Genomic DNA, 12,620 nt, shown 5'->3' on the forward strand with positions numbered 1-12,620 from the left:
TAATGTAGCTCTTCAGCGATTAAGCTATTTTATTGATCAAATTGCAGGGCAGCGCTGAGAAGTTTCTGTGTTGCTGAATGTGCTGTGAGCTACAGTGAAGACAGCACATTAGTTTAGAATGCTTCTAATTTTTATTTTTATTTTTTTAAACGTAGAGAGTGTTCATTTGTGCAATGATAACCTACCAGCAATGTAAAGATGATTTTTAATATATTAGAATGAGTACATTACAATAGAACTAATACATTATTATTTATGGGCCTAAAATCAAGATGCAAACAATCAGAATATTGTACCTGGTGGAGAGTGCCAAATGTAAACATGAAACATACGCCATTACTTATATTGTAGCCTACTGTGGTACAGTTATGGAGGCCCTTTATAACGTGGTCAACTGCCTGCTCTGCCTATAGTTAGAAATGGCCCTATAGTATGCAGTGTTTAATAAACAGCTGTTTTACTAAATTCTGCTGAGGTGAAATTCAGTGCAGTCATGTATCGTGATACGTATCGTATCGTGGCCTCTGCATCGTGATACGTATCATGACTTTGCTGGTGATACACAGCCCTAACACACACTCGCACACACACACACACACACTCGTACACACACGCTCGCACTCACTCACTCACTCACGCACACTCTCGCACGCACGCGCACTCTCGCACACACACACTCACTCACTCACTCACTCACTCTCACACCAGACACACTCACTCACTCTCACACACACTCACTCTCACACGCACGCACTCACTCACTCTCACACACACTCACTCACTCTCACACTCACACACACACTCTCACACACCACACTCTCTCACACACACACTCTCGTACACACACACACACTCGTACACACACACTCGTACACACGCACACACTCGCACACGCACACTCGCACACGCTCGCACACACACACTTGCACACGCGCTCACTCACGCACGCGCACTCTCGCAAGCACATGCACGCACACGCACTCTCGCACGCACTCTCGCGCACACACACACACACACTCACTCACTACAGCATATATTTTGAAAATTTTTACATGCATATATTTATAGTCATAAAATTTATATTATGTATAATTATATTTAATATATAAACGTAAAATTTTTCTTAAATATATACATGCATGTGTGTGTATTTATATATACTATAAATATACACAGTACACACACATATTATGTAAACAAAAACTTTTATTTTGGATACGATTAATCGTTGTAATCGTACTTGTGATTGTAATCATTGTGTGTGTGTGGGAAGTCGTGGCCTAATGGTTAGAGAGTCGGACTCGTAACCCAAAGGTTGTGGGTTCGAGTCTCGTACCGGCAGGGATTGTAGGGGGGGGGGGTGAATGTACAGCGCTCTCTTCCACCTTCAATACCACGACTGAGGTGCCCTTGAGCAAGGCACTGAACCCCCAACTGCTCCCCAGGCGCCGCAGCATAAATGGCTGCCCACTGCTCCGGGTGTGTGTTCACGATGTGTGTGTGTTCACTGCTGTGTGTGTGCACTTAGGATGGGATAAATGCAGAGCACTAATTCCGAGTATGGGTCACCATACTTGGCCACATGTCACTTCACTTTCACTTCACTTTCATTTGACAGCACTAACAATAAACATACTTATACTTATAGATGACAACTGCTTGATTCTGTAATCCTATAACAGTATTTTTCACAAATAAAGAAATGTTTAAACATATATAAATAAGGAAGTAAACACTGTAAGCAACAGAGCACTCAGTATCTGGGGAGTTTGTGTGCATCGGGAATCATGTTGTTTTTTCAACTGAAGCCAAGGTCGAACTCATTTTACGTGCAGCACACAGTGAAAATGATAGGAATATGATCGTGGGCAAATAGTTTGAAATCATGAGTTTAAAGTGTGTGAATCTGTGTGACTTCTATCTGTATTAGACAGAACTGTTAAACGACGACAGCAAACGATGAAGAGGGAGAACGTGAGCGCTGTGTGCCGTTCTCAGCGCCGTCAAAATAAAAGTCTCAAACATTATCGGCCAAACAGAAACTCTTATCGGCCGATGCAGATATTTGAAAAATGCCAAATATCGGATGATATATCGGTCGACCACTAAAGGAAACACATACACGAACAACCAAACATACACACTCACACACACACTTGTGTTTGAATTCATCAGCTGCTCACCTTCCAGTAGTCTGATTGTAAACTGTAGTACCGCTGGTACGCCGATAATGCTGCAACACAAAGACACGCGTGTTAGGAGAAGCTTGTGGTCATGTTAGTGGATCAGAACAGAAGAGCTTCTCAGCACCTTTCGGATACTCCTCCAGTAAGAGGTTGAAATGACCCAGCTGGCAGAAAAACTCGGGATCCACTTTTCCTTCAGCTTTCAGGATGAGAGACTCGTAGCAGCGAACAGCCTGTGTGAGGAACACATTCAACATTACACAAGAGAAACACATACATCACTCTCAAACAAAGACTTGAAGAATACTGTGACATGTAAACACAAACCTTTATGTCTTAAGATAACCATTACATTTTACATGTAATATTTTTGCATTATATTCTCAGCAGAAAAGATTAGAAATTCACTATTTCACAAGACGTCAGTAAACCAGGAAAACAAAGACACTTCAGACTAGCGATCCATCTTGAAATAGTGAACGACAGCACTGCGAGCTCAAGGCTGACCCATCATCGGCCGGTCAGTCACTCTCAACCTCCAGTAAACAAACTAGAAATATGGTTTCGATTTCACCACCATCGTTCACCAGGACTCAGGAGAATCACGACCCGTCTGTGATTACCCTGCTCAGATTTCCTTGTCACTCAAACACTATCTTCAGCTCCGGGAACTCCACAGACGATGTTTAGGACACGAGGTCCTCTTGTGCTGAAGACTCACATCACCGTCACTCCGAAGCATCTAATAATCGCGCTTTAACCCTCAACATCCATGAACAACACACAGAATGTGAGGTTGAGTTAATAGTCCACTGTTTAGATTATGCCAATATCACAGATGGAGAGAATGTGTACATTACAGCAAAAGCTATTCAAATAAACACTAGCGTTTCAATGAGAGATGCACCGAAACGAAGATTCTTGGCTGAAGCCGAACAAAATGAAACACTGGGCTGAAGGCCGAATACCGAACACGGTTTTCACATTTTTTCCCCATGTATTTTGCCAATTTATTCAGCATTGCACAAATTAAATAGCTAAAATGTGCTTCTTACTGTTTTGTCTTGCTTTTCAAAGAAAAAAATCAATTACAAAACAACAATTTAAAAATATTTAACACTGAACATTTTTAACAGTCAAACAGATATTATACCAACAAAGCACAATTTAATTTAAAATTAATTAATTAGTAAAATGTAAATATTTTTTGGCCATTTTTGAGACCCCCTTCTTCAATAAGGCATGCAATTGGCTTAAAAAAAGAAGTTAAACTGGACACTTTAATCAGCAAATCAGCATATTAGAATGATTTCTGAAGATCATGTGACACTGAAGACTGGAGTAATGATGCTGAAAATACAGCTGCGCATCACAGAAATACATTACATATTTCTATATATTCACACACAAAACAGTTATTTCAATCAATCAATCAATCAATCGTTTATTTATTTATAAAGCACCTTCAAAACCATGAAGGTATACCAAAGTAATAATTTCGTCTGCTGAACATTCGGTGCATCCCTAGTTTCAATTAGTGCACAAGAGTATGAGATACACCTGCATTTTGTTAACTAGGTTAAAACAAGCCGCTGGTGGGTAATCGACCCGGTTCCCACCGTCTGTGACCAAAAAAATGATCGTTCTCACACCATTTACTCGCCCTCATGCCGATCAAACCTTCATGACTTGCTTTCTTCTGTACAACACAAAATAGAAGATGTTTTGAAGAATGTCGAGAACTAGACAACAAAAACACATTGACTTCTTATACAGACAAAAACACTTCTAGTGAGTAATAATGCAAAACAGTAAACACGCAGTTTTCAGTTAAAGTCAGTTCATCATTGATTCAGCGATGTCATCGTCTAGCAATCAAGTTGACGATATCGCTGGAAATGAAGTGAATGAAAGAGTGTCACAGGAGAGTATTTTTTATTATAAAGCGGAGAGTTCCAGTGCTTGATTCTGATTGGCTGAGCCGCGTTCGAAGCTGTTGTAAATGACTCTACAAAGTAACATACACCTTTGTTTACGTTTGTCTGTTGCTCGGCAACCACTTTGTAGCAACCACAACTGTTTCTGAGGAGCTACATTGTTTGGTGGAAGAATACTGTTTTTATTAATATCATTACACTTTATTTGCTCTGTTTTATTTTGTGAAACCTTACTACGTATATGGAATAACCGTTTTATAAAAGCAATAATCCCCGTGAAGCCGTGGTTTACAGTGAATTTATAACAGCTAAGAGGGTTTTAGACTCCGCTTCACGTCATACTTAATGCCGCTTAGCTGTTATAAATTCACTGTAAACGAGTGTCTCACACGTCCTGAATAGTGAAGCTGCGGGCTCTTTGATCGCCCCCTGGTGGCTGGCTGCAGTACAGGTCATAAACCCCACCCTCTCCATGTAAACGAATGGGACTTGAATCAAAATAAAAAAATAAATTACACTTCCAATACAATTTTCCAAAAGATGGATTTGGTCATTTAAGGTAGTTGTTATCACGCTGATATATGTTCAATTGTTCATTTTTGTGATAAGTTTGATTTTAGCTAGTAATTTGATGCTATAAAAACCTCCAAACGAATCAATACTGCGCAGACTCGGGCTCCAAGCGAATCTCTACTGCGCAGACTCGGGCTCCAAACTAATCAATACTGCGCAGACTCGGGCTCCAAATGACGTCATTTACTGAAGATGGCAGCGGCCATACTGAGATGCTTTGGCTTCACTTTTCTATAGTGGAAGGAACAGGAGATGCGTTGTCCATCTTTTTTTACAGTCTATGACTGTAAACCACGGCTTCACGGGGCTTATTGCTTTAGTGAACTATCCCATCAATGGTGTTAATCCTGACACCAATTACCAGAGGTCAGGGGTCGTGTGTATAAAAGCAGATACACCATATAAAGGACGACAGCAGAACTACAAGCATTACATCTATCAAATCCACCAGATACATACAGGTCTATGGCTGTGCGTAAAGGACAGAAAGTGTCTATAGAGACATCGCTCCAGCTCTGTGTGAACTCGACAGGGTTTCTAACTGAACCAGGAGTCTGGAATCAGCTGCAGACAGCACTCGGTCTTTGTCCACTCTCTAGTGTTCACTACAGCTCGCTGCTGAACTGCACAACAACACAACAACGCAGGGAGGTGTTCTCACAGGAGACCGGAATAGAAGGCAGAAGCAATGCTAGCTGCAGCGTTATTCGCGTCTCTTTCTGCATTATAACGCGCTAGCTCTCACTCCTCCCCACCCCGCCATCTTGGGCCGACCCAAGCAGCCATTACCCCCGCACACAAATCACCGTCTCCGAGTAAACCTGAGCGCGATCTGACGCGACGACCAGCTCAGCCCTCAATCACCGAGGGATATAAAGCCTTAAATCTGACAATGATCTGAGGCGCTGTCTGACACCCGCATGTCCACAAACAAGCTACAGAATAAACACACACACGCAGACGCGCGGCTAACGCTAGGGACGCGCCGCGTTTACCCGTGTTTGTGAAGCCAGCGAATCGAGCCCGAGCCTCCGCGCGACGCTCGTGTAATCGCAGGGCAGAACCGCGGCTAAGCTCCGCGTCAAATCGAGCGCGTTAGCTGAACGATTAGCCGCGCAGCTCTGAGGAGAAAATAAGGACGCGTCGCCGCTCGGAAACCCTGGCCCTCGCTGTCATTTTCACCACATGTGTGCGTCGCGAAGCGTTGATTTAAACGCGCATCTTTACCTTTACGAGCAGGGCCTTCATGCTGGCGCCATCTTCATGAAGCCGCTGGTATCCGAACAGAGAGCTGCGAACGAGAGAAACACACACACACGGGGTTTGGGATCAACTCACACATCTCACTCAGAAACAATGAAAAGAAGCAGCCAAAAGACGCCCGCGGCTCCGACCTGTCGACGCGGGCCAGAGCGTCGCTCTCCTGCGCGCTCAGCCGCGGCGCGTCCTCCTCGGGTTCGCTCGCTTTTCCCGCCGCCATTTTCTTCTCCTCATCACCAGCGGCGCTGAGGCGGCGAGCGGCGGCGACGGAGAGCGACACTCGGCACGATTTCATGGAATCGCGCCGCGAAATCGAGGGAAGGCGAGCTCCGTGCGTCCAAAAGCCACAATAAACGCGAACTTTTTCTCCAGTGAAACGCGCCTCAGCGTCTGAACCCGTGCGAAGCGAGCTGCCCTCCAGCGGCGCGTCGTCTCACATTGTTTTGCAGGAACAAACTGTGACGCGGCGGCTCAGTGTTGATGCGTGACGTGCGGCCCTGCACACTCAAAAACGCGGAACGTATTCAAACAATCTCAAAGTTGTGTTCGCTAGCGGATTAAAGTTGTTGTAATTGTGTCACACAGGCGAACCCACGCCGTCGCCGTCGCCACGCCCTCCCGGGCTCTACAGCCAATCAGAACGCGCGCGCGTCACGAAGCGAGCTGCCCTCCAGCGGCGCGTCGTCTCACATTGTTTTGCAGGAACAAACTGTGACGCGGCGGCTCAGTGTTGATGCGTGACGTGCGGCCCTGCACACTCAAAAACGCGGAACGTATTCAAACAATCTCAAAGTTGTGTTCGCTAGCGGATTAAAGTTGTTGTAATTGTGTCACACAGGCGAACCCACGCCGTCGCCACGCCCTCCCGGGCCCGACAGCCAATCGCTGCGCAGAACGCGATCGCGTCACTGGCCTCGTCCCAAAATGTTGTGCTCCAGTCCTTTCGGTAATTTTGTTTCCTGTAACGATCGCTCGAGTGCGCGACAAGAAACGCCCGAGCGTTTGACGCGATGCGTGGGAAAGCTCGGCGGCGCAAACGCGATTCCCTCAAACAGAGGACTGCGAGCGGCTCGTTTGCGTTGTTATGAAATGCAAATAAAGAGGCGTGGTTTTCATAAAATGGGGAAATTGGACTGACAGCCGTGCAGCTGAGGCCCAATGCTTTCGCTGTTGTTCCTTTGAGCACAGTATCACTCACAGTTACAGATGCACTGCGGTCTTTATTACTAATGCCAGCCGTCTCCTTTAAGAAGCGCGCTCGCTGATTCAGTGCTGTGCGTTTGCTATGAAATGCAATGAAGACATGAATCTTCATGAGAATCAAATGAAGAAATACAAACCGCTTGTATTCAGAACGAACATTTCAGCTCAAACGCGTGTTTAAGCACACGAGATACACACATCTGTGTTTGTGTGTGTTATGGATATGAAATCGCAGGATTATAACCGGACATACTGTATAATGTTTGAAACACTGACGTGGCTGTAGGCGGCGCTCGCAGCTGTCAACATCACCTGACGCCGTGACGTCACACGCAGCACCCAAAATGGCGGAACAACAACACAGCAGAGGTGAGCGGGTCTACCGTCACGTTTATGAGAATAAAATCAAGTCTTTATCGCCGTTATTGCGCTCTAAAGTCAGCTGCAGCACCGAGGACTGCGTGTGTCACTCAGAGCCCGTTAAATGAAGCGACACTCGTAGATTCTGCTGCTTTCTTAAACACAAAAACGGAGAATAATGAGCTCGCTTCAGTTTTGTCAGTGTCTCCTTCAAACAGCAGCTGACTAACGTTAGTTCTGTTGGCTGACATGTCCTGGTCACATTTCACCTAAACTCATCTTATCAAGCATTGTGAGTTTTTATAAGGGTAATATTGTAGTCAAAATATAGCAGCCATATACAGTTAAAGGAATTCGTGTTATGAACTACGGCAATGCTTCATGAATGTAACATAATACTTCAGTTTGCTTGAGATGTGGGTTTGGTTCTGGGATCTGATTAGAGCTGTAACGCTACACAAACATCACACGGTTCGGTACAGCAGGGGGAAAACTAAACATAACATTGCTTTTTTTTATAATTAAACAGTGGTTTACTGAACAAATGGCTGTTTTTTTAAAGGAGACATATTATGCCCATTTTTACAATATGTAATACAAGTCTCTGGTGTCCCCAGAATGTGTCTGTGAAGTTTCAGCTCAAAATACACATCATTTATTATATCATTTTGAAAATGCGTATTTTGAGTGGACTGTTTCTTTAAATGCAAATGAGCTGCTGCTCTCCGCCCCCTTTTCCAGAATAGAGCTGCGCCATTACAGCTCGGACTTGCTAAACACATCTGTTTTGGTTCTGATTATCATGTTTATCGCGCTGAAATCATTCGTTTTAAACCATATGAGTTTAAACTTCTGATATAGGGTTTTCTGAGCGCACACATCTGAAGCACACGCACAGAAAGCGGCTGTCACAGCATGTGAGCACTAAACTAAGTTCTCTTTCACACACAAGATTACGTTAAAAACACACACGAGTTACAAAAACAGTGGGTTATGTCTGTGAAGGTAAACAGCTGGGAAATAAATCGCATGTTTATTTTAGATCTGTGTGGCAGCAGCAATATACAGTAAATACATCAATAAATGCGCTGCTCTGTCGTCTCCTCTGAGGCTGGGACTCTAAACAGTGTTCTGTGCTCGTCTGTGCAGCCAAACACAGAACAGTTAGCATGTTTTGCTCAAACTTTCACCATGGCATTAGAGCTGGTACACCGTTGTCGCTTGCGAAAACACAATAACGGCGCCGTGGGTGTAAACTTACAGATTAAGGGGCGGTAATATTATAATGAGATCCCTTTGCCACGTCACCAAGGGAGCGAAATCAGACGCGCTCGTTTTCTCAGACGCTTGCAGAAAAAGGCTTCCCTAAACAAAGTTACTGGGTTAATCTTTTTCACGTTTCCTTGGTTGGTAGATGCACCAGGGACCTGATTATAGCACTTACAACCTGGAAGAGTCAGATTTTCATGATATGTCACCTTTAAATAAATTCAATTATAATTAATTTTCTCAGGATAAAAATCTACCTCAGCTTATGCTCTGAACCATAGGGAGCCCTTTTACAGTACTATAAAATTACAATTAACAACAGAGCACAAACTTAAATTTAATTACTATTTTTTCTAAATATAATAATCAACACTCAACTTAAAATTGTATGCAAACGTGTAAATTGCACATAATGCAGTTTTTAAATTAACTTCTAAATTATACAATTTCTATTTGTTGTTTAAATATAATCATTTACACAGTGGCTGTCGTAACTTGTTTCATAAAAGGTTTATTTAAATATACATTAAATGGTTAAGACATCACTAACAGGTAAAGTAAAATATAATAAGTGTATAGTCTAATATTTCTCAAAATGCTAATTTCTCGAGCAAATAACGAGCTGTTGGACACTGATGACTTGCCTGAGGGAAATGAAATGCTGCGTGACATTCTGTTTACAAGCTGTTTTAATGACGTCTTTCCGCGGTTGAAACATGATTGAGTGATTAGATTACACGAGGCATGAGATGTTCATTCATGTTTATTTCACATTAAAACTAGACTATGACTTTAGCCGGATTAAGGTAATCAAAAATCTCCGTTTACATGGTAGATTCTTAATCAGAGTATTGTCTTAACCGTGTTAAAATCAGAATATTGTTGGATGTAAACGCACTCGAAGTCGAATTAAGACATGTGGAGTATTCCTATTTTAGTCGCACTATCCCTATGATCAGCTGTTCGTGTGTTCAGGAGCGGACGATGAAGACGAGGCGTACGAGATGCTGGATCTGACCGCACACGCTCGGACGCAGCAGTGGTGGAGCGCTGTGTTCGGGAGCAGCTCCGGGCCCATCGCAGAGAAACACTCCGTGGCCACTCAGATCATGACGGGTGGAGCGGCGGGCTGGTGCTCTTACAACCCTTCCTTAGGCCTGGGGAATAAATCAGTGCATCGCGAATACAGAAACGACTCCGAGATCATCCGAATGCATGCCGATTCTTTCTCGAGTCAGTTCTGAGCTTAGTTTTGAACAGCAGATGGCGCTGCATGCTTTAGAAACATAGACTGTATAAAAACATGGACGTAGTGTCCGTGACGTCACCCGTAGGTTTCTGAAGAGTGGTTTTGAAGCCTAAAGTGGGCGGAGCTGGCCGTAGCTTGACGCCGGTGACAGCAGCGGCAATCCACCTGTCACTCAAGTGGCCACGCCCTTAATTATGCAGAACTTTAAGGCTTAATATAATTTAAACGGATGAGTTATAAAAAAATCCCCCCCCTCACAGTTGTCATGAATGGCAAAATTAGCTATATAGACCAAAACCACTTTATGTACCAGGCTGTAAACATGTAAAGTTGGGCATTTAACATGGGGAGTCTATGGGACTGACTCTCTTTTGCAGCCAGCCTCTAGCGGCCAGTCGATGAATTGCAGTTTTAGTCACTTCCGTGTTGGTTTCACGAGAGAGACCGGAAGGTTGCCGCTTGGTTAGAAACAGCCGTACTCTGCTTGTTTCCGAATCCTTACACACACTTGAACCTAAAATAATCATTCATAAAATTCAAGGTTGAAGTGAATCACAAGGGTGTTGACAGTGGGCTGTGTTTACATTAATCTGGCATCATAAAAGCATTGAGCCGAGGTGAAATTACAGACTCAACCGAACACACAAGCGCTCTTCAGCTCTTCTTCATCAGCATTTGAGTGTGTGGATAAAAACTAGAGTAGAGCGCCATCTGCTGTTAAAATAAGCTCAGAATCAGAGAGAATGGCGATGCATTGGGAGGATCTCCGAATCAAATCTGCATTGATTTATCGTCGCAGCCCTACTCTTCTTCAGGATCAGTTAATAAACCTCTTACTTTGGCTGTAATGTAGTTGTGATGAAGCGTGTTTGTCTGCAGGTGTGTGGGGTATCTGTTCCAGCGCGTGGGGAAGATCGCCGCTACAGCCGTCGGAGGAGGATTTCTGCTGCTGCAGGCCAGAAACAACAACTGCACAACAAACCATTTGCTGTTCATCATGTTATTGTGGCACAATGTGACTTTAAAGGGTTCGTTGTCTTGCAGATAGCCAATCACAGCGGCTACGTCCAAGTCGACTGGAAGAAAGTGGAGAAAGACGTCAACAAAGCAAAGAGACGTCTGAAGAAAAACACCAAGAAAGCCGCACCGGAGTTCAACACGTTTATCGAGGAGGTAAAGACCCTTTATAATCGTATCAATGAATGTGCATCCTTCAAATGACTAGGACTTTCATTATAGAAATAAATCTAAGACTTTATAGATTTCCTTTGCTTCAGAAGTCAGTTCAACACCATACAGGAGTGGTATAATTCATTTGCGCAGCAGCTCTGAAGCGGTTTTCTGCGTGCAGCAGCGCCCTCTGTTGGTTAGGAGGAGATATACCTCATTAACCATGTTTTTCAGGCCACTGAATTTGTGAAGAAAAACATTGTGGTTTCAAGTGGATTTGTGGGTGGCTTCCTGCTTGGCCTGGCCTCTTGAGCTGATGCTGTGAAGAGTGACTTCCCATCATGCACCTGAAGATAGGCTGGCCTGTACACTCATCAACCAGTCAGTTCTTCACTCATGTAGTGTTTGATGATATAGAGGAGAACGTGATCTTATTCTTTACAGAACTGTGCTCTTTACTCCGAGAGTCTGTCTAAAACACTGGGATGCTTATGCTTATCATCTCTGAAAACTCAAACGGATGGGACATTATTATTCTCTGCTAATGCTTGTACAGCTTTTGTGTTCTTGGTGAAGTTACGGTTGTATTTTCATGTTTGGTAAATCTTTGGGATGTCATGTGCTGTTTACTTTCCTCATTACGGTCAGCCAGCAGATTTATGTTTGTTCACTCGCGGTTTCTTTATGGGGAACGTTTACATTGTAAATAAAAATCACTTCTGATTCAACTTTTTGACATCTTGACTTTAAGATCAGCAGTATTTTATGATGAAATATCACTGCAGTGATTGTAAAGAGCACTTGTTTGCTCCAGATGTTGTGATGTTCCTCCAGGCTTGTGTTGGAGCTGTAACCGGGGTCAGAGGGCACTGGAGGCCTAACTTCCGGAGAAATAAACATAACACGTGTTTATCCATTCAGTGCATTTTACAATCACTAATATAAAAAAAAGCATCGTTTGCAGCCATTGTTTTTAAAGTGGAATGAGCAGTTCAGTCTTGTGTTTGTCAGTAATTATAATACTTCACTTGCATTGGCCCTGTATTTCTCTCTTCCTCAATCATTTTACTTTTTGCATTTTGCTGTCTTTCATCTCATCGCTCAGAAAAGCGAGGTGTGCTGTGATTGGCCAGCTATCCAGTGCGTTGTGATTGGCCGAATACCTCAAGCGTGTGACGGAAATGTTACGCCCCTCACATACTGTGATGATGCCGTGTCCGGCCGGAGCGACGAGACAAAAACATTAAAACCCATTATAAACGAGGCATTTGTTGCATCCAGTGGGGAAATAATTACTGATTATAATGACTTATACTGTCTTTTTACGCGTTGCGTTGCATCGCGCGGCGTAAACATAAAACTCTGTCTGCATTTGTGATCAGAGAAATGACAAACAACAAGTGCTACTCTACA

General features: G+C 43.6%; 2 protein-coding genes across 2 annotated transcripts in view; one reads left to right on the top strand and one right to left on the bottom strand.

The window, feature by feature from the left end:
* Nucleotides 1-6,552, bottom strand: part of kdm6al (lysine (K)-specific demethylase 6A, like) — a 43,740-nt gene extending 37,188 nt beyond the window's left edge. Inside the window, exons 1-4 of the mRNA XM_016505623.1 lie at nt 6,091-6,552; nt 5,924-5,987; nt 2,311-2,419; nt 2,184-2,233 (exon numbers count right to left, since the gene is read on the bottom strand). Of these exons, the coding sequence (XP_016361109.1) occupies nt 2,184-2,233; nt 2,311-2,419; nt 5,924-5,987; nt 6,091-6,251 (384 nt within the window). The 5' untranslated portion in view covers nt 6,252-6,552. The remainder of the gene's footprint in view (nt 1-2,183; nt 2,234-2,310; nt 2,420-5,923; nt 5,988-6,090) is intronic.
* Nucleotides 6,553-6,627: 75 nt separating this feature from the next.
* Nucleotides 6,628-12,220, top strand: LOC107703112 (FUN14 domain-containing protein 1-like). The gene is made up of 5 exons (XM_016505633.1): nt 6,628-7,528; nt 9,764-9,920; nt 10,917-10,992; nt 11,082-11,210; nt 11,442-12,220. The coding sequence occupies exons 1-5, from the start codon at nt 7,504-7,506 to the stop codon at nt 11,517-11,519; spliced, it is 465 nt and encodes a 154-aa protein (XP_016361119.1). The 5' UTR covers nt 6,628-7,503; the 3' UTR covers nt 11,520-12,220.
* Nucleotides 12,221-12,620: the final 400 nt, after the last annotated feature.

The sequence above is a fragment of the Sinocyclocheilus anshuiensis genome, unplaced genomic scaffold, assembly GCF_001515605.1.
Source record: "Sinocyclocheilus anshuiensis isolate Anshui unplaced genomic scaffold, SAMN03320099.WGS_v1.1 scaffold682, whole genome shotgun sequence".
Lineage (NCBI taxonomy): Eukaryota > Metazoa > Chordata > Actinopteri > Cypriniformes > Cyprinidae > Sinocyclocheilus > Sinocyclocheilus anshuiensis.